Source organism: Raphanus sativus, chromosome 7 (genome assembly GCF_000801105.2).
Source record: "Raphanus sativus cultivar WK10039 chromosome 7, ASM80110v3, whole genome shotgun sequence".
Taxonomy (NCBI): domain Eukaryota; kingdom Viridiplantae; phylum Streptophyta; class Magnoliopsida; order Brassicales; family Brassicaceae; genus Raphanus; species Raphanus sativus.
This window is the reverse complement of record NC_079517.1, coordinates 12,839,189-12,859,780: the sequence shown is the minus strand read 5'-3', so window position 1 is coordinate 12,859,780 and position 20,592 is coordinate 12,839,189. Positions and strand designations below refer to the sequence as shown.

General features: G+C 29.4%; 2 protein-coding genes and 1 long non-coding RNA gene across 4 annotated transcripts; 2 read left to right on the top strand and 1 right to left on the bottom strand.

Moving 5' to 3' along the window:
* The first annotated feature begins 14,552 nt into the window (after positions 1-14,552).
* Positions 14,553-15,790, top strand: LOC108815428 (F-box/kelch-repeat protein At2g22050-like). The gene has a single exon (XM_018588035.2). The coding sequence runs from the start codon at positions 14,564-14,566 to the stop codon at positions 15,713-15,715; it is 1,152 nt and encodes a 383-aa protein (XP_018443537.2). The 5' UTR covers positions 14,553-14,563; the 3' UTR covers positions 15,716-15,790.
* Positions 15,791-16,216: 426 nt separating this feature from the next.
* LOC108816111 (cytochrome P450 98A8) lies at positions 16,217-17,949 on the bottom strand. Its single transcript, XM_018588682.2, is given in 2 exon segments — positions 16,217-16,433; positions 16,435-17,949. Coding segments are annotated over 2 exon segments (1,485 nt in total). The 5' UTR covers positions 17,896-17,949; the 3' UTR covers positions 16,217-16,409.
* Positions 17,950-18,202: 253 nt separating this feature from the next.
* Positions 18,203-20,208, top strand: LOC130497515 (uncharacterized). Of its 2 annotated transcripts, XR_008936494.1 has the most exons (4): positions 18,203-19,124; positions 19,479-19,555; positions 19,848-19,926; positions 20,015-20,208. It is a non-coding gene; the product is annotated as an uncharacterized LOC130497515 (long non-coding RNA). The 2 variants fall into 2 exon arrangements; XR_008936493.1 differs by lacking the exon at positions 19,479-19,555.
* Positions 20,209-20,592: the final 384 nt, after the last annotated feature.

Genomic DNA, 20,592 nt, shown 5'->3' with positions numbered 1-20,592 from the left:
CCCCCAAATATAAAAAAAAAAAGTAAAAGAAAAAAAAAAAAGAATGAAAAAGGGGGCTAGCAAAGTTGTTAGGAGCTCAGATTTGTTTTAAAATTGTGAAAATCCCTTATTGATTTCAAAAAGAAAGAGTCTGATGTGAAAAATGTTCTTGGAATCTTTTGGTGAGAGATGTGAGTTGGGTTTGACATTGAGGAATAATTGAATATCTTGTATGTTTGGGAAAGGGTAGAACAATGGAGATTGAGCATTGTATGCATGAGTTGATCCCTTTCTTAGATATATTATGTGTAATGTCAAAGCTACTTAGTTTTGAGAGTAAACCACCTTAAAAGATCATTTTGAACCTCTGATTTCACTTGCATTAAAGCCTTTGTCTTACCAAACCAAATGACTTGGACCAGTTGACCATTTGTGAGATGTCTATTGAGTTTGCTTCCTGAATGTTAGAGAGATGGTGGATTTGTGGTTTGTAGATGCATGATTAATGAGTGTAGAGATCAAATGAGCTGAGATAGGCCTAGAGAAGTTAGAGATGGATAAAATCTTTGCTCTTGCTATTTGGTATGATTATGCAAGGTTTTTAAGTTGAGAACTAAGAAGAGTTTCTTTTGATTATGAGTCCCCACCTTCAAACCTCTTCTCCTTGGTTCTTGAAAGTTTACTTGTGGACAAGTAAAGGACTAGTGTGGGGGAGTTGATATCTTGCATATTTGCATTGTTTTAACCATTCATTCATAAGCATTTGCATCATATAGATTAGGATTTAGACATGTTTAGGTTGCATTTGGCATACATATGTCTCTATCAGGTATTGGAACACCACATGGAGTTCTTGGAGACATTTGGAAGCAATGTGATCAAAAAGGAGGTGAAAGATGAGCACGGATGGAGGCCTTAGAAAATCTTCTGTTGCTAAGATTTTGTGGAGACACAGGAAATTGAGTTAGCTTTCTAATGGAAGTGGTTTCAAGTCATTTGGAGATGTAATGAAGGAGTTATGATCAATTTACTAGAGGCATATCCATCCTGGTCGAGAACCGCAGAGTGACCTTCCGGAGCGACCCCCCAAGGTCGCTCCCAACCAGAGCGACCAACCAGAGCGACCCACCTAAGTAGCTCGCGTTTTCATCGCCCGGACACAAAAATTGAGGCTGGAGCGACCTCTCAGAGCGACCCCCAAGGTCGCTCCAGCCCCTTTTGCTACACGATTTTATGATTTTTCAAGGACTTTTTTGCAATTTCTTATGCACGTTTTTACTCTGAAAAACCTAATGTTTAAGGATGTTGTAGCCACCTTTTGGCAGATTATCTTTGATCTATTGAAGAACAAAAACTCTCTCAAGAAAAAGATTTCTTTTTGGCTTGATTTGTGATTGTTCTTGTGATTTCTCTTCTATTTCTCTATATGATTCATCTGAAATCCATCATGGGTTTAAGAGGAATCATGGGGATTAGTGAGTAATCACCTTTTGGATTCATGGGTTAGGGTGATTAAGGGTGATTAGATTAGTTCTAGGATGTTTTAGGTGTAGATCATACTTGTTCCTTGCTAGTAGAGTGATCTTAATGCATCATTTGAGTAGGCCACTCAAAGGGTGATCTCTAGGCATTTTCCACCCAAAAGGTGTTTGATGAAATGCCTGAGTCAACTCTCCTAGGCTTTTAGTGTACTTTGCCAAAGAGATTTGTTGTTAAAGATGCTAAGATAGCTAATAGACTTGTTAGTAATGATTGCTTGCATGTTATTCAACCAAAGACATTTGATGTTTGAGACATGTTAGCAAATGAGCATTCATCTAGACATAGAGCTTGCTTAGAATTGTGTCTAGGCTTAAGGTTAATAGTTTGATTGATTCATTTGTCATCCTTAGTTCGAAACCTGATCACCCAAGGTCTAAATCCCTATACCCATGAGTTCTCCTTTCCAATAGCTTAAAAGTATCATTTTTATTGCTTTGCATTAGCTTCAATCATTAGTTTAAAACCCATCCAATTCTCTGATTGTACTTAGATTAGGCAAATACTTGCATTCTCTCTATATTTGAATCCCTCAGATTTGGTTCGACAACTTACTACCACTATACTATCATTTGACTTAGGAGCCTCAAACTCCTAACATCAACCTCTACACCTATCAAAATAATTTTTCCCTATTTATCAAAATAAGAAAATATAATGCATGTTTAGGTAATTTAATTATGACTTTTTTTTGGGTTCACCCCTATGGTGAACTTTTAGGTTCACCAACCAATAGGAATTAGTTATTTTAGATTGAGTATCTTTTGAAAAAGGAAACAAAATAATTGTCAAGTTATATTATGTTTTAAAATAAAAAAAAGTAAAAATAAATAAAAGTAATAGTAATTGTATAAATGTATTAAAAAAGCTATATATAAATTTCAAGATTTAGAATTTATCTAAAGGTTTAAGATTTAGAATTAAAAAATTTAGTGTTTTTATGATTTAGAGTTTGATATTTATGAATTAGAATTTATGATTTATCCAAGGGTTTAGGGGTTACCCAAGGGTTTAGGGGTTAGGATTAGGGTTTAGGGTATAGTTTGCTGGCGGATTTAAAATTATTTTTCAAAAATTCGTTTTTGTTAATTACTATTTTTAATTATTTTACATTTATTTTAAAAACATAATGCAATTTGATAATTATTTTGTTTCATTTTTTAAAAGATACTCAATCTAAGATAACAAGTGTCTATTGGTTGGTGAACCTAAAGGTTCACCCTAGGGGGTCAATCCAAGAATAACTCTTTAATTATTGAAATTTTTGAGACCGGTCTCGTCTCCAAATCTCAGATATTGTTTTCTTTGGCGATAGAACGAAGTGCTCTTCTTCCTCTGAGATCATTGAAACCATAGAAAGTGGTTTGGACTCCACAAATTCCAAAGACAAAACTTTTTTTGGTAACCTAAATAGATAAAAGATGCATATTTCTAAATCAGTACTGATATAAAGTAAATGAAAATACAAAGAAGGGTACTCGCTCATCTTTAAAAAAAAATACAAACTTACTTAGATAAGAAATTTCCACCTCATTCATAGAGGAATGAAGAGTGTTAGCGGACACTTTGAATGCATTGCACACACTTCGCTCATCTTTAAAAAAGTAAACTAGATCTTGACCCGTGCGACCGCACGGATATTAATTTTTAGTTTTTATTTATTTATACTAAATAGTATATTTGTAATATTTGATTGTTTTATATTGACTAAGTTAGGGGTGGATATTTGCATATCCACTCGAATTCGGTTAAAATCTATTCGGGTTTAAGATTTTGAGTTTAAAGATTCTAGCTCTATTCAGTATTTATAAAATTTGGTTCCAGTTTTATTAGGATCTTTGCGGGTTTGATAACCCGTTTAAATTATTTTTAATTGTTTAAAATTATATATTTTTAAACTATTTGAGTAATGTAAGCCAAAGTACCTAAATTAAAATTTTAAAATAGGTTAACTTGAATATTTGGATGAAGAATAAATATATATTTTAAGTATTTTGGTATTTTGATTATTTTTTTATCTACTTTAGATGTTTACTTTTGACTATTTTTTATATTTCAAATATTTTAAACAACTTAAAATAACTTATATCTTGGATATTAACTCGAAAAATAGCTAACATATTGAAGTAAATAAATATGATTTAAATACATTCGAATATCTGAAATATTTTGTTCATATAAGGTTTGGTTATGGTTCTCTAGATACCAAAATGGTAAATCCGTTTGGATAGTATCTAGTTTCGGTTCAAATTTGATAATATTCTTTTCGTTCAGATTTGTTAAACGAAGAGTTGATATTATAATTTCCATGAATTATTTGTCCAACAAAAATGTATTTTCTTTTAATTTGATATTGATTTAATTGAAAAGTTAATGAAGTATATTTAATTCAAATTAATTTTAGAAAACACATTAATGTAAGTGGAAAAGACAAAGCATTAAAATAGGAAGTATTATTTAATAGTGTATTTAATTCAAATTTAATTTTGGAAAACACATTAATCAAAGTGGAAAAGACAGCATTAAAATAGGAAGTATTATTTAATATCAGTGGCATAGAAGTGTAAATAACACTGAAAACTAAGGGACATTATATATGTGTACTTCTCTTTAATAATATAGATGGGAAATAATTTAAAAGCCTATCAAATTTATTTAGATGAGCCAAAATAAGTAACCTCAGAATCTGAGGATGTTTACCTTTCCATACTTTGATCTTGCCAAATTTCATTACACAAATTAGATTTTTATCACTAAGAAGTTGAATGGCTTCGCTTAAATCTAGTGCAACCTTTCTCTAGACAAGCAATGGAAGCCTAACATCTCCAAAGAACAAACTTTAAAAGGTTGTTGCGGTAAGTATGTGAATATATATATATATATATATATATATATATATATATATATATATAATGGTATAACACCAAAAACCAAACGAAACGGGTGAATATCATATAAATCACTCTTCATTTTTAACTCACATGAAATCTTTTCCGTGTCATTCCCATTAAGAGACACAATTTCAACATGACTTTATCTCTACAACCTGAGAGATAATATCTACACAATAAGATAAAAGTAAGTATAATATAATGGATTCGTTAAAAGGAATCAAAATATAACATATTGATTGTATGAACACTCACCGACCAAATATTCAGGGCTCAGACTACCATCTAAGATTTAACGAAAATTGACAGGCTGGAAATCCATCAATCTGAAAGAAAAATCATCACAAAAACGAACCCGTTGTGGGTTTGAAGCAAATTTTATTATGTTTCATTGATCGATAGGAGCCACATGCTTGAGAAAGTGATAAATTCATCATAATCTTTGAGTCACCTTCTAGTAGGACCTCTTCAAAATGAGGAACCAAATAATTTTTAACAGTCGCATGAATCTTATCACCCTAATTATAACCGTATAAAATTACCTCTCTGTATGAGCATCAAACGTATAAGAAAATATTTTTTTATTGCAATAAAGCGTCAGAAAAATAAATTTACATTTGTATCGAGTAACACCGTATCAATATTCTCAATACCTCATGCAGAATATTGTTTCCATAGATGAATGATCCTGACCTTAATTTCCATGTTGTTTTGAAAAGTTTCAATTCGGTAATGTGGTCAAAAATTGCTGCCATCTTCGTTATGATCAATAGAATCGGGTGTTTGATTTAGCGATGGAGATTAAGAGAAGCACGGGTTAATATATAGTATTCTCTAAACATTATGTTACAATATTGCAGCTTTGTTAATTAGGAAAGAACATATTGCTCAACTATGTTAAATGTGCTATTTTATAAGGAACCTACATTGAGTTTTGATACATCTATATTATTGAAAGAGAAGTACACTTTAAAAATGTCCCTTAATTTTTCAAGTTATTTACAATGACATGCCACTGAGAATATTAATTAGACTTTCTATAAAAATGTTTGTCTTAACCAGTTTAGTAAATGTGTTTTTATCACTTTATTTTTTTATAGATAGTTTCTATTTTAATACTTGTCTTTTTCAGTTTAGTTAATGTGTTGTCCTAAAACAAAATTTAACTTCTCTTATATTAAATAAATTTCGAAATTATATATTTGTTATCATAAAAAAATCTAAGATATTAATTTCGAAATTATTTATTGTCGTAAAATAAATTTTAACATCCATTCTCTATTAAAATAATTTCAAGATAAAATTGAATTTCCCTTTTCATCTAAACCAATGTTTATTCACCTCAAATAGAGCTAGGTCTCAATAAGTCTAAAAATTATTGTATGAATAAATTTTCTACCTTAATGTTATATGTATAGTTTCAACTTTTTCTCATATATAACATTAAGATGTACCTGTGTAAAAATCAGTGTAAATCATTAATCTATGTAAAATATTACCGATCTACATATATATTTATCTATGTTTACACTTCCAACCAACTACACAAATCGACTGTTGTTAACTTTTCTCAAAAAAAAAAAACAAATCAAATCGATTTTTCTTATGCTTTCACAACAAACCAAATCAATCATTTTAGAACACAAACAAAATATCTTTATTCCTCTATCAAATCTATAATCAATATCAAATATTAATTAACTTTAATATAGTGACATGATTTTCGCTAACTATCTATATTTAGCTAATAAATAATAAATTATATATGTTTTTTTCCAGTAAAATCTATTTAACTGAACTTGCAGAGTACTCAATATTAAATATAAGATTAAGTAAATGGTTAAGAATGAGACAATTGCCTATATTCTTGCTAACTACATTATTTTTAGGAAACAATTGATTTGCTTTATAAATGTTATGGACATTTATTAATTAACTAGGTGTAACTAGACATGCAAACAATAGAGTTATTCTTGGGTTCATCCCCTATGGTGAATCTTTAGGTTCACCAACCAATAGAAAATTGTCATTTTAGATTTATTATCTTTTAATTAAGTAAACAAATAATTTGTCAAATTATATTATCTTTTCAAAATAAAATGTTTTAAAAAAATAAAAATAATATATAAAAACGAATTGAAAAAAATTAATGTTGTCAACAAAATACTAAACCCTAAACTCTAATACTAAACCCTAAACTCTAATCTTAAACCCTAAACCCTTGGGTAAACCCTAAACCCTTGGAAAAACACTAAACATGTTGTCAACAAAACACTAAACCCTAAACTCTAATCCTAAACCCTAAACTCTTAGGTAAACCCTAAACCCTTGGATAAACCCTAACCTTTGGAAAAACACTAAACATTTAGATAAATTCTAAACTATAAATCTTAAACACTAAATTCTAAATCTTATAAATAAATATTTTTTTTAAATAATCTTTTTTGAGAACTATTGTTATTTTATTTATTTAATCTTTTATTTATTTAAAAGCATAATATAATTTGCCAAGTTATTTTGTTTCCTTAATTAAAAGATACTAGATTTAAAATGACAATTTTCTATTGGTTGGTGAACCTTATAGGGAGTGAACCCAAGAAAAAGTCCAAACAATATACAACTTTGAAACATAATGAAAAATAAACCAATTATTTCAAAAGAGGTTAAATTACTCCATACCTTGATTCGTAAAGAAAAAACATCAGATTCACAAAGATAAAACATTAGATCTTCGATTAATGAGTTTTGAAATCGTCATCGCCATGTGAGAACACCGAAGTCGAGATATTTCTTTTTTTCATTCTTCACAATTTTTTTCTAAACACCGAACGGTTACAAAACAAAATTGTCGGTTAGAATAAGAGAGGGGTCATGAGCCACTAGACCAACTTAATTTGATCTAAAACACTATGTCCCTAACAAAAAATGTAATAACAATGAGCCAATTAAATTGATTTATATATGACTCAAAGTCATTTATTTCAACGTATTTTAAATTAACTAAATTGATTTATATATTTCATATATAATCTATCATTGTTTCGTTTTAAGCTTTCTTTATATAATAAAAAATATTTTTCACACATTTGATTGTTTTCTAAAAACTCAAAAAAAAATTCAATGTATCACAAGTAACTATTAACAAATACATCATTTAGTTTAAATCAAAAATTAAAAAATAAAATAAACACATGCCCGGTCGGGCGGGTCATGGTCTAGTTTTTTCTTTATTACTGATTAAAAAAACCTTGTCGACCAAGCATTATAAGTTATATATTTTTTATATACCTCGTCACTTAGATTTAATATTTTAATGTGTGTATAACATATTTTAAATAAACATATAGTTCTAAAAATATAACATATCTTAAAAATTATTACGCTCTGATTTACATAATGTCTGCACTGGTGATGATTTACGTGAACCTAGACTGAGGCTCTAACAAACGACAAATCTCCCTAGTGATAATTTACGTGATCTTATGATTAAAAAAATATGATCACAGAGCTTCTTTGTAGTTCTTATGTGATAAAAAATGATTACAAAGCTTCTTATGTGATCGATCCTTTTTAGTTCAGATAGGATCACAGTGCTTCTTACGTGATCGATCAGTGATCACACCGAATTTTTAAAAAATATATGATCAATCAGGTTTTATCATAAAAACGGTAACAAAATTGTGAATATGATCATATCAAATACAATAATGTGTTCAGGTTTTATCATAAGAACTGTAACAAAATTCTATAGTCTCTACGCATATTCTTATCAGTTGCATTTACACATTAACAGTATTTCGAACCTCCATATAATATATTTATCAAATACCAAATATTTTAATACACAAACTGAACTTCCATTGAAATCTTCTAAGCAAAGGCCATACTGTAGAACCTAAACAACGACAAACCAATAGTGTGATCATGATTTACGGGATCTTATTATAATGTTTATTGATCTATGTTAAAGCAAAAAGTGATCGATCCTTTTTAGTTATGGAGACGGATAACTGAAAAAAAAAATGATCACAGAGCTTCTTTTTAGTTCTTATGCGATAAAAACAATATATAATCACAGAGATTCTTACGTGATCGATCCTTCTTAAAAAATATATGATCACAGAGCTTCTTACGTGATTGATCCTTTTTATAATGGAGACGATCATAAAATATAATCACAGAGCTTCTTTCACTTTTTGATAAAATGTATCGATCATTTTTAGTTATGAATCTTAAGAAGCTTTTGACACCTCATTGTTTTATGTTTGTCTTCTGATTTACGTTACATACAGAATGTTTTCATCAGTCTTAATTGTATGTTCTTAAGTGTCTTAAACAATCATATTCGTAAACGTCGAAGTTGCTGGATGTTGATTTATCACGTAGACGTGTTCGTCGAATAAATTTCACGTAGTGAGTTCTTTTTTTTGTTTTATCTTTAAAATTAATAGAATTATTTTCATACTTTCTTAACACTTCATATATTTTGATAAGATTTAGTAAAATTATATCTAAAACCATACTGAAATTCTATAAAACATATTTTATATACACCAATAATATCTAGAAAAATATGAATGTCGAATTTCAGAAATTTAATTAATGTTATACACAAAAAATGTATTTCTTATTTTAGAAAAATATATATTTAAGATAGAAAATCTAAAATATTTTATAAATTAATATCTCTATAAATTATTAAAATCTTATAGTCCCAATATTATTAGTTTATAGAATTATTAGTGTACGGCTTTTCCGTCGTGATTCTATTACACATCATCCTCCTTTATTCAAGTTGATACAATACATTGATCTTCACATAATTGATGATTACACACATAGATAAAAAAACATAACCTTTATTAGGCTAGAGTTTTTTTGGCCAAAATGCATCACGTAATCACATTACACGTATATATCTATCTTATTAAAACATGAACATTACAACTTCTTCTAGGTGGATTTTTAAAGGTGGACTTCATATATTTAAACTAAATGTCTCATTCTTTATATATAATACGTACCATAGTCTAACTTTGCATTGATGTATTTCCTTAAATATAATTCTTCTTTTTGTCCATATTCCATATATGATTTTTACATTTATTACATGTCAATTTAAATAAGATATATACTAAGAATACTAAAAAATATTAATCGTTCTATAATTACTCTATACAATTCATTTTAAATTGATCAGTATATTTTCATTGGCCATATTAATTTTATTAGTACGAATAACATTAGGTAGATAAGTTATAGACACATACATAAAGATATGACTATTCTTATAACTACGTTGGGCATAATCTACTTTCTAAAACAAATAACACATAACTTCATATATTGTATAGAATATAGTAATATTGTATAGTATTATAATTATACAATAATACTAAAAAACAAACCAAACTAAAATATAATATATATCGAAAATGCTTTGAACCATTACACACAAAATATATTAGACCTCAGAGATAAAATTCACTTTGAAATTACGTAATAATTATTTTAAAAAATTAAATTTCGTAATGTACAAAAAAACATAAGTTTTATATAAAATTTTGTGTTACAATAAAAAGACACAACTCGCACTTGCAAAATGTTATTTTTACATACGAAAGACAGTTTTGATATTGTTCTTTAAACACAAAATTGAATTATACAAACTCGATACTACATAAAACTAAACAATATAGAATACATTTTAAAAATAAAACCCGTGCGGGTTTGCATATGTTTATATAATATATAAATATATTATGTTACACATATTTCATATCAATAATACCCCAATGTAAGTTTTGTATGATAAATGTTGAAAATACAAAACATATAGCACTATATATTTTAAATAATACAGAAAAAATCTACTTTACGTTATCATAAATTTTAAAAATCAAATTTAGTAATTAAACACATTGCTTATTTAAACACATTAGCACACATTGTTATTTATCAAAATTTTATATTAATACACATTGGCGATCATGTATAACATTTAGTAAAAACAAATATAAAAAAAAATGACTCCCGCTCGACCATGATCTAGTTAGAGCATTAAAACATAATTTCCTAGGCATATATCGTTACGACGATTCTTAGAATCTTTAAAAAATAGGTTAGTCTATCCAAATATATATTACTAGTTGTTTTCCTGCACCATGTGCAGTAAAAGAATTTTAAAATATATTTTTAATAGATAAATATAAATTATATTTATTTTTTATACATATTATAAATTTTCTTTTTTCTTATCAATATTTTAATATAAATTTGATTTAACTGAACATTAAAATTAAAATAAAAACAATTTTGTTTATTTTGAATTATATTTAAGAATGTGCATGTATATATTTAAAATTATAATCTTAGGTAGATTTTTCTATCTATTTATTTTAATTAAATATATTAAATAAATATGTAAAATTGCATAATTTTCAAAAATTAAAGTTAAACAATATTTATAAAATCTGTAGATATATATAAGAAACTAATGATTTTACGATTAAATTGAATTTTATGATTTAATTTTTATAATTTTCTAAAAATATGTATATATTTTTGAAATATTTTTAATTTAAATGATATTTCGAAATTTGAAATGCCATAATTGAATATATTTATTTTAATGATGATTTATGAGTTATTAGCATATTTTAAAAAAGTCCAAAAATATAAATCGACAATAAATGTGATATATGAGTTATTACCATATTTAAAAAAAATTACCAAAAATATAAATTAACATTAAATATAATTGTCCATGTCATATTAATTTATAAGACATGTCATCAATTTTAGTAGCCATATCAAAATTATTAATCTAGGTGTTTTCCTGCACCATGTGAAGTGATGAATTTTTTAAAAGTTAAATTTTATATTTTAAAATGTAATTTATTAATATTATATATTTTATTATTTTGACCAATAATTAATATAAATATCATTAATTAAGCATAAAATTAAGAGAAAATAGTTTTTTTTTAAATTATAGTTAAGAATATATATATGTATATATATAAATTTAAAATCTTAGATGAAAAAAATATTTATTTCATTTAGTTAAATGTATTAAATCAACTTGTACAAAATTACTAAAATCATATAAAATTGTATAGATATCAAAAATTAAAACTAAATAATATTTATATAATTTGTAGATATCTAAAAGAAACTAATGATATTACGATTAATTTTTTTTAAAAAAAATCATAAAATTTAGAAAATTTTAGATAATAAAAATTTTATAATTATAAAAGTAAAATTATAGAATATTTCGAAATTCAAAATGTCATATTTGAATATATTTATTTTAGTGATGATTTATGAGTTATTACCATATTCTACAAAGTTTACCAAAAATATAAATCAATATTAAATGTAATATATGAGTTATTGTCATATTCTAAAAGATTTCTAAAAATATATATCAGCATTAAATGTAATTGTCCATGTCATATTTAACCATATGACATGTCATCAATCTTAATAGCCACGTCATAATTTTTTTGTGAAAACGATTGTAGTGAAGACATATGGCAAATCACTTCGCAAATAATGTCTATGGAATATTTTTATTAAACAAACTATTAAATTTATTAGTAGTGTATAAAGGAATATTCTCCATTATTTTTTTAAATAAAAGCTACGGAAGTACTTAATATAACTAACATATATGACAATATGATTATGAATTATATATATTTGGTAACAATTTTTGTATTATCCCTCATTTTTGTTTAATTTTATATTATTAAAAGAAATTAAAAAATCACATTAACCATATAATAAAAGTTAGATTTTTTCTTATGTGTTATTTTTTGAAGTTTTTTTAAATGACTAAAAATTACTAAAACATTAAAAATCCCACTTTGGAAATTTTGTGATTAATGGCTTAATCTTATTTTGTTATAACAAAATACAAATGATCATAAAATCTTACGAATATGAATTATTATTTAATATATTTCATACTAAATATGTATATATATCGTTTAATTAAACTATATACAATATAAAACAGAAATTTGTTAATTTTAAAATTTTCATTGACAAAAATATCACATCAAAAATATTGGGATCAATGGTTTAATTTTTTGTTACAGAAAATATACAAATGTTAATAAAACCATATTATAGTGAATATTTATATTAAGTATACTATATATCTGTCCATATCATTGCAATTTAATTATATACCATATAAATAAATAAAATAATTATTTTGATTTATTTACCATAAAAATATTATAAATAAACAATAAGTATTGTTTTGATTTATGTGATTACTCTAATCTCATATAATATTAATTGAGAAACAGTTGATTATTATATCAAGTGTAAAATTTTAATAATTAGTATTTTTCGAAAATTTTACAAGAGACCAATATATCAAAGATTTATTTAGAATCTATTGAAATCACCTAGCGAGAACATGGATTACACAACAAATTTTACTTTCTTAATCCTAACCCCTTTTTCTTCGTCACCACACCAATAGAGAATAATTTGGAAGTGTCGATTTTTACATTATGAAATGGTTTTTAGTTCAGCCCATTAATTTTCTTAAATAGATCTAGAAATTTTTTAATGATTACTAAATGGGCCAAAACCAATAAGAGACATCGTCACTTTTGTTTAAAATTTTGTTACAATAAAAATAGAGAGCTGGAACCGTATCCGATCCAAACTAAAATATTTCGGGTATTTAAATAAACTTTATATACTTAAATATATTAATTATATTTAAATTCAATATCTAAAAGAATAAAAAAATATAAGATGTCAAAGCTGTCTAAAATATTTAGAAATATATAAAAATAGTTAAAAGTACATGTTTAAAATAATGAAACTATACTAAAATACTTAAAATATAAATATATATATATTGATTTTCTATCCAAATATTTAAGTTAAACCATTTTTATGTTTAGTTTAAGTATTTTAGAATACATTATTTAGATTTATATGTTATATTTTTTTTTCTAGAAATTTAAAGTATATATGAGCTGTAGTTTTTTTTTTAAATTAAATTTATCTGAATCTAAACTCAAATTAAACTCGCAAAAATCCGAACCAAATCTGTAAAGATCCGAATCGAATCAAACCCGTAAAGATCCGAATCGAATAGAACGAAACTGAACCAAATGTTACCTATATGCATATCCCTAATATAAAAAATTGATTATTGATAACAAAATGTGTATTGTTTATAATATTTAAATTTAACATATTTAGAAAAAAACGAACTCCATGATTATCTTCTAATTGGAATTAAATACTCCCATTGAAAATCTGTTACATTATACTTACCCCGTAAAATCAGAGCATTGAGATCTTGTTTCCTTATTTTTGGTCAAGGTCTAATTAAAGCTTAAACGGGTCAATTTCTACATTCGAATTAAGACAAAACTCGATACAGACGTTTGCTGAAATCTTTTTTTTTTTGCTGAAATCTTGTTTTTTTTTTTTGCTGAAATCTTGTTGTTGATTAACGTTTAATTCTTTAGCATTTATGAAATTAGTAACGTAATAAATTTTAGACTTATTCTTGGGTTCACCCCTAGGTGAACCTTTAGGTTCACCAACCAATAGGATTCAAGTATTTTTTATTTAATATATTTTTAAAAAATAAACAAAATCTTCTTAAATTATATTATGTTTTTAAAATAAATAGCTAAAAATAAACAAAAACAGTAATAATTAAAAAAAAAGATTTTTTTAATTTTTAAAACTATGATTCATCCAAGGGTTTAGGGTTTCCCAAGGGTTTAGGGTTTCCCAAGGGTTTAGGGTTTAGTATTTAGGGTTTAGTATTTTGGGTTTAGAGTTTTTATTAAAAAAAATTTTGCAACTACAACTATTTTTATTTATTTTTAGCTATTTATTTGAAAACATAATATAATTTAACAATATTTTATTTACTTTTTAAAAAAATATTAAATATAAAATACTTGAATCCTATTGGTTGGTGAATTTAAAGGTTCACCCTAGGAGGTGAACCCAAGAATAACTCTAAATTTTATAAATGCTGTCCATATCTGAATCATAACCTAACCCACAAAAAAGTAACGTGTAGTAAATTTTTATAAAGTCCGCTTTGTTCGATCTTCATCAAGATCTTCATCATCATCATCATCATCATCTTAAATATGCAAGACCGAAAACTTTCAGTCTCTCCTGTTGAAACAATGTCCAAAAAGTACACTCCTCCGCAGCCGTCGCTTTCTTCACTGCCTGACGATATCGTTATGAGATGCTTGGTCCGCGTCCCAAGAAGCTATCACCTAATTATCTCATGGGTCTCAAAAGACCTAAGATCCCTTGTTCGCTCCCCTGAGTTCAACGTCTTGCGATCCACCCTCCCCAAGAGCTCCCTCCATGTATGTTTCGAACAAAATGATGACGACGACAACTCATCCTTCCACTGGTTTACTCTCAACGAATCATTAACAACAAAGGAGTATGGGTTAGTTCCGAACCCAACTCCCTTCCCTCCTCATAAATACGGTTCTTCAACCGTCGCAGTGGGGTCAAAGATCTTCTTCATTGGTGGATCTATAGAACCTTCCTCTGATCTATGGATCCTTGATACCCGGTCTGGGAACATCACACAAGGACCAAGCATGAGCGTGCCTCAAAGACAGCGCAACGCAGCTGTGGAAGTGATCGACGGGAAGATATACGTACTCGGAGGCCGACCCCACATCGACGGAAGGTTTCACGAAGTTGAAGTTTTTCATCCAAAATCAGAAACGTGGGAGCTTGCGGGGATGGAGGACGTGCTTAAGATTTCAGACTGTAGTGCCTCGGTGGAGGAGAAGGTGTACATGGTGGATTACAAGAAGACGAGCGTGTACGATCCGAGAGAAGGTGAAGGAGAACGGTTGGTTCAGATGGTAAGCCAGAGACCCACGGAAGGTGGAAGCAAGGATAAGTTAAAGGATATGGCGCATCGCGTGTGTGTGGTGGAGGATGTTCTCTTTGCTTTCTTTAACAACACTGGGTTGATGTGGTTCGATACAAAGCTTAATGTGTGGAGAAGATTGGTTGGTCGTGATGGGAAGGAACTAGTGATTACCTTATATGCGGGTGCCATGGCGGAATACGAGGGAAGGCTTGTGGTTTTTTATATGGGGGGTGAAGATATACTTTATATCCCCGTTACCCAGAGTGTTCGGTGCATGTTTGTCTCACTGGACAGAGCTGGAGGAAAGATTTGTGGGACGATCGACTGGTCTGGTATTGTAGCTACCGTCCCATTTTTGTTTCGGTTTCTTCATTGTTTAGCTGTTTCCGATTGACTGATCACAGTATATGTGTTCTTGAAAGCAATTTGTTTTGTTAAAACTCATGAGTGGTTAGTGAAGAAAATGAAAATGCGGTTTTCTTTTTGTTCCTCGTATTGTTTGCATCGTTATTCAAGTTGATATTAATCTAACTGAGCTCAATCTTATATACAAATAGTTCAAAACTGTTTTCCATTTCTGTTTGTCTCATAATAATCCTGACCAATACCCTAAAGATGATCAACGTCAGTGGAAGCGAAATCGACACAAGGGACATTGATGAACTGATCTTCTTCCACTTAGATATGCAATGTCCATGAAAACGATGGTCACAAATTAATGTGCACACTGCTTCTCCTTGTTTGAATTCCTCCATGCAAATCACACATTCATTTCCTTTTGTAGCAAGCAGGTCTTTTGGTCCAATCATCTCACCTATTTATTAGCTCATTTTCAGTCTTATGTTATTCTCTTTTCTATTGTGCGTCAATCTGCACAGTTTGGACATTGTTATAATGAGGAAAGTTACACTTTTATTTTCCATATACATCAGCTACATTTTTATTTTATGAAACCAGTTTCAGCCATGTAGTAAATTGTGCCATGCATCTAGTGCTTTTTCACATGACTACATCTTCTTCTCCTCAACAAGAGTCACCATGGTCTATTGAGTTTCCATGATCCATTATCTTATTTATTTAATCCATATTTAAAGGTATAACTCTTGTGGCAGCTCTCGGCGAAGCTAGTGCTTCCACTGGAGTCTTCATGACACAAAGCAATCCAGGAATCTCGCTCATGTCAATACTCTCCGGAGGAATAGGAGAACTCCACGAGAAGCATTGCAACAAGTTCCCCATCACCAATGCCATCAAGTTCATGCTGAGCTGTGCAGCTGGACACACTCTCCTCCCCGAGCCAAACGGAAGAACCCTGAAGTCTCGACCCTTGACATCAGTGTCCTCTAGTAGGAACCGCTCCGGTCTGAACTCCAAAGGGTTTATCCAGTTCACTGGATCCCTTCCTATCTCCTTCACGTGGACATAAACCGTGGTTCCTTTAGGAACCTTATACCCACCTAACCACACCGTTTCGCTTGCTTTGTGTGGAAGCATTGTCGGTGTTGACGGGTGAAGCCTCAGCGCCTCTTTGACCACGCATTGTAGATACGGCAGTTTTGGGATGTCTGCTTCAGTCATTAGCCTCTCTGATCCGACCACGGCGTCAAGCTCCTGCTGCGCTTTTTCTTGCACGGCAGGGCATCTTATCATCTCTGCCATAGCCCATTCCAGGACAACAGCTGTTGTGTCTGAGCCTGCGGTGAACATGTTCCAGATTAATCCGTGAACCGTCTCTTCACTCAGCTCTTTCTTCTCTTTCAACACTAACAGTTTCCTAACAAACCCCTCGTGATCCTCAACAGCTACATCTTCCTCCACCATTATAGCTCCTCTAAACCACTTTGTCCTCCTATCCATGTGCGCCAAGAAGTCCTTGTCGTTAACGAGCCACTTCGAAACCCATTTGAGCCACCAGATGACATCTAACAAGCTCCCTGAGCCGCTAAGAAAATGTTCTTTGTGAACAATCTCTTTGAACTCTTTACCTTCCTCGGCGCTGAACTGTTTCCCGATCATTAACTTTGAGATAGTGTTCAAAACAACAGCAGCTAGATACTTCCTCACGACCACTGGTTTTCTAGTCTGACCATCTGTTGAATCTATCATCACGTCCTTGTAAACCGACTCGACCATGGACCTTGTCTCCATCTCTCTCAACAATCTGAAACTCTCAATGCTCTTCAAAGAGAAAAGCTCAAGCGTGCATAGTTTCCTCAGCTTCACGTAATGTGGACTGTAGTCAGACCAAACGAGATCAGTACCTGACTGTGTCATCTTTGCGACCCTTTCTCGGTTACACAACTGATGGTCGTTGTCTTTCAACACTTGTCTGGCTAAATCAGCGTTAGAGACAACGACAGAGAGGTTTGTTCCAAACCATACCGATATGATGGGACCATATGTTTGTGACCATTCAGAAAAAGAATGAGTCCAATGTGGTTTCAGTTCATGAATGTTTCCGAGTAGAAACCGTGGCTTTGGTCCTGGAGGTATGTTGGATGCCCACCACCGTTGATAAAGCATGTTGGTGGTGATGATGATGGTGATTACAGATATAATTAGATATAGAACCATTTTTGCTTCGGTGGGTGAAGGAAAATATACCAAGTTTGATAGATTATAACATCTTACTTCACACTACAGATTTATATATACACATTGTAAAACATATTTTCAGAAGCTATTATATTCTGTTAGGATATTTGCTTACGTTTGTTTTAGATAGCAACACACAAACTTTGACATGCGCATGAACATGCATCTTATACTCTCACGCTCTTTGCATTTTCAATTTGGTTATATATATATATATATATATATATATATATATATATATATATCAACAATATGCATTTAATTGAATTTAAATCCGAATGAGACAACGCATCAACAAGACTTGTGAAAGCACTACTGCACTAGCATGCTAGATGGCAGATTTGTCACAAAACTACTTCGTTTGGTTACATTACATGATTTTTTTTATGTAGAAAACTATTTCATAATTATGGACTTGATAGTAAAAAAGTTAAGTTGAGGATAAAAATTATTTTATAATTATAATGGTGATTTAAGTAGCCATGTGATGTTTAGAGATAAACAACCATTCTTTATCTTATGGAACACTCAACATGTTACTTGTTGATTAAAAGCAAGCGTCTTCTATATGCTTTTTTTTTTTAACTTGTGCGTCTGATCTATATGTTCTTGAAGCTTCAAATGCAGAACATATTAGCGTGAATATGTGATGTGTGGAGGTGAAACCTTGATGACCAAGTTACTACAACAAATATCAAGTGTGCTCAGACTTGACTCAAGTTCTAACTACGGATGGTGTATATCAAAACGAGTTATACATGCTTTTGGGACCACTTCTGATGGAAACGGCTGCACCGCCTTCTGATGCTTGTACTGTTGTCTTTGTGTCTCCATAAGACAGAAAGCACATTTGAATTGTTGTGGCAAACGTGATTTGATGATGTAAGTCAGCATTCAAGTTCAAAAGAAGCGTTTGCGTTAAGTCATACACACAAGATTCAAGACTTTTCATATAAATAGAATGTCTTGTTGTTTTGAGAGAGTACAAGAGAAAAAAGTAATACAGAGACAGTGAGAAGAGAGAAAACTTGTAAAGGTCTAAATTTTTGTTTTAAGTTTTCTCTAACTTTAGGAGTTGACAGAGTGAGTCTTGAGTGCTAGTGAAAGGCATCGAGATGGATCACTTGTAGCTCCTCTTGTAAACACTATCTGAATCTAGTGGATTCCGTAGCTACCCTCGTTAACGGGAGTGAACCGGATAAAGTCTTGTGTGTGCTCCCTTTCTTGTTCTCTTTATCTTCTTTGTCTCTTATTTCTTCATCTTACTCTGTTTTCTGCAACAACAACTCTGTTTTCGCAGCTGTTTTTGTTTTTTTTTTTGAATCTTCTCCTAAAGAAAGTCGACCCCTTTAGAATAAAGAAACCTAACATGATGCAAGTAAATGCTTGATTTTCGGATCTTGTACCTTTGTTATGTATCTTATACTATTATTCATTTCCTTTTAGATTTTTATTTTGTTAGCTTTATTAAGATTGTATATGAAGTAGATAGTTAGTTGAAAGGTTGTTAATCTTTGTGCTAAAAATTAGTTGCAATAATAACTCAGGCTGTTATGTTTCAGATACTATATTAATGTATTAGCATGTGTCACATTCATGCAAGACTACATAAATTTTGGGGATCTAGTAATAACAGAAGGTAAATTAATGTATTAGCATGTATCACATTCATGCAAGTCTACATAAAGATATCATTGTTCAGTTTAGTAGTGCTATAAATCGATGTTATAAGCAGGCTGCCAATTAAGTTAAAATCACATTGTTCTTTATCATTTCTATTCAAAATCCAAACTTTCAAAGTTCTCAAAAATGGTTAGTCAATTTAAGGAGGATTGTATAAAAAGCATATACATGTAGCTTTACGCATTCAGAACCAGTATTGTTTATATAAAGTTCTTCAAAAAAAATAATTGTAATTTCATTATTTGCAGGAAGAAGTGAAATTCCGGTTTGATTCTGATTGTGAAAAAGCCAGGAAGAAAGCTCTAAATTATATCTTTGATTACAAAGGTACACATTAATACAACCGATGGTTATGTTTAAGCCAAAATTTTGAAAAATTAATGTATCCTAATGAATTTCTCATTTTGTTAATTAGGAGTTGAATCTGTAACATTAGAAAACAGTATACTTACCGTGCAAGGAGAAGGACTAGATGAGGATGAAATGAAGAGAAAGATGGATAAGATTCTTCTTTCACCCAAAACGGGATTTCTATCATGTTTTATTCCTAAGAAATAATATGATGTTCGTATTTTAAAAACATTAAATTTGAATTATAATTATACGATTCTTATCTCTCCATGTTCTATTAAATATCTATCTTATTAAAACAGAAACATTCGGTTGGACCTAACATTTATTTTGTAAGTTTTTAAATTAAATACACATTTATACTTTATAGTTAAACATACATTAAATCACTAATGTTCATTTCTTTATACTACTATTCATGTTCCCAAACAATATACTTATTTCTTTATACTACTATCAACGTTTCCAAACAATATACTTATTTCTTTATACTACTATCAATGTTTCCAAACAATATATTTTTTATACTACTATCAATATTTCCAAATAATACAATAATTAATCTTAATTATTTTATATCTATCATTTTCTCTTTAAATTTTTGTAGAAACGTCATAATTTCATAAATTTCAAAATAGTGAA

Excerpts from the sequence above, each read along its gene's own strand:
- LOC108815428 (XM_018588035.2), top strand. The coding sequence starts at position 14,564 with ATGCAAGACCGAAAACTTTCAGTCTCTCCTGTTGAAACAATGTCCAAA.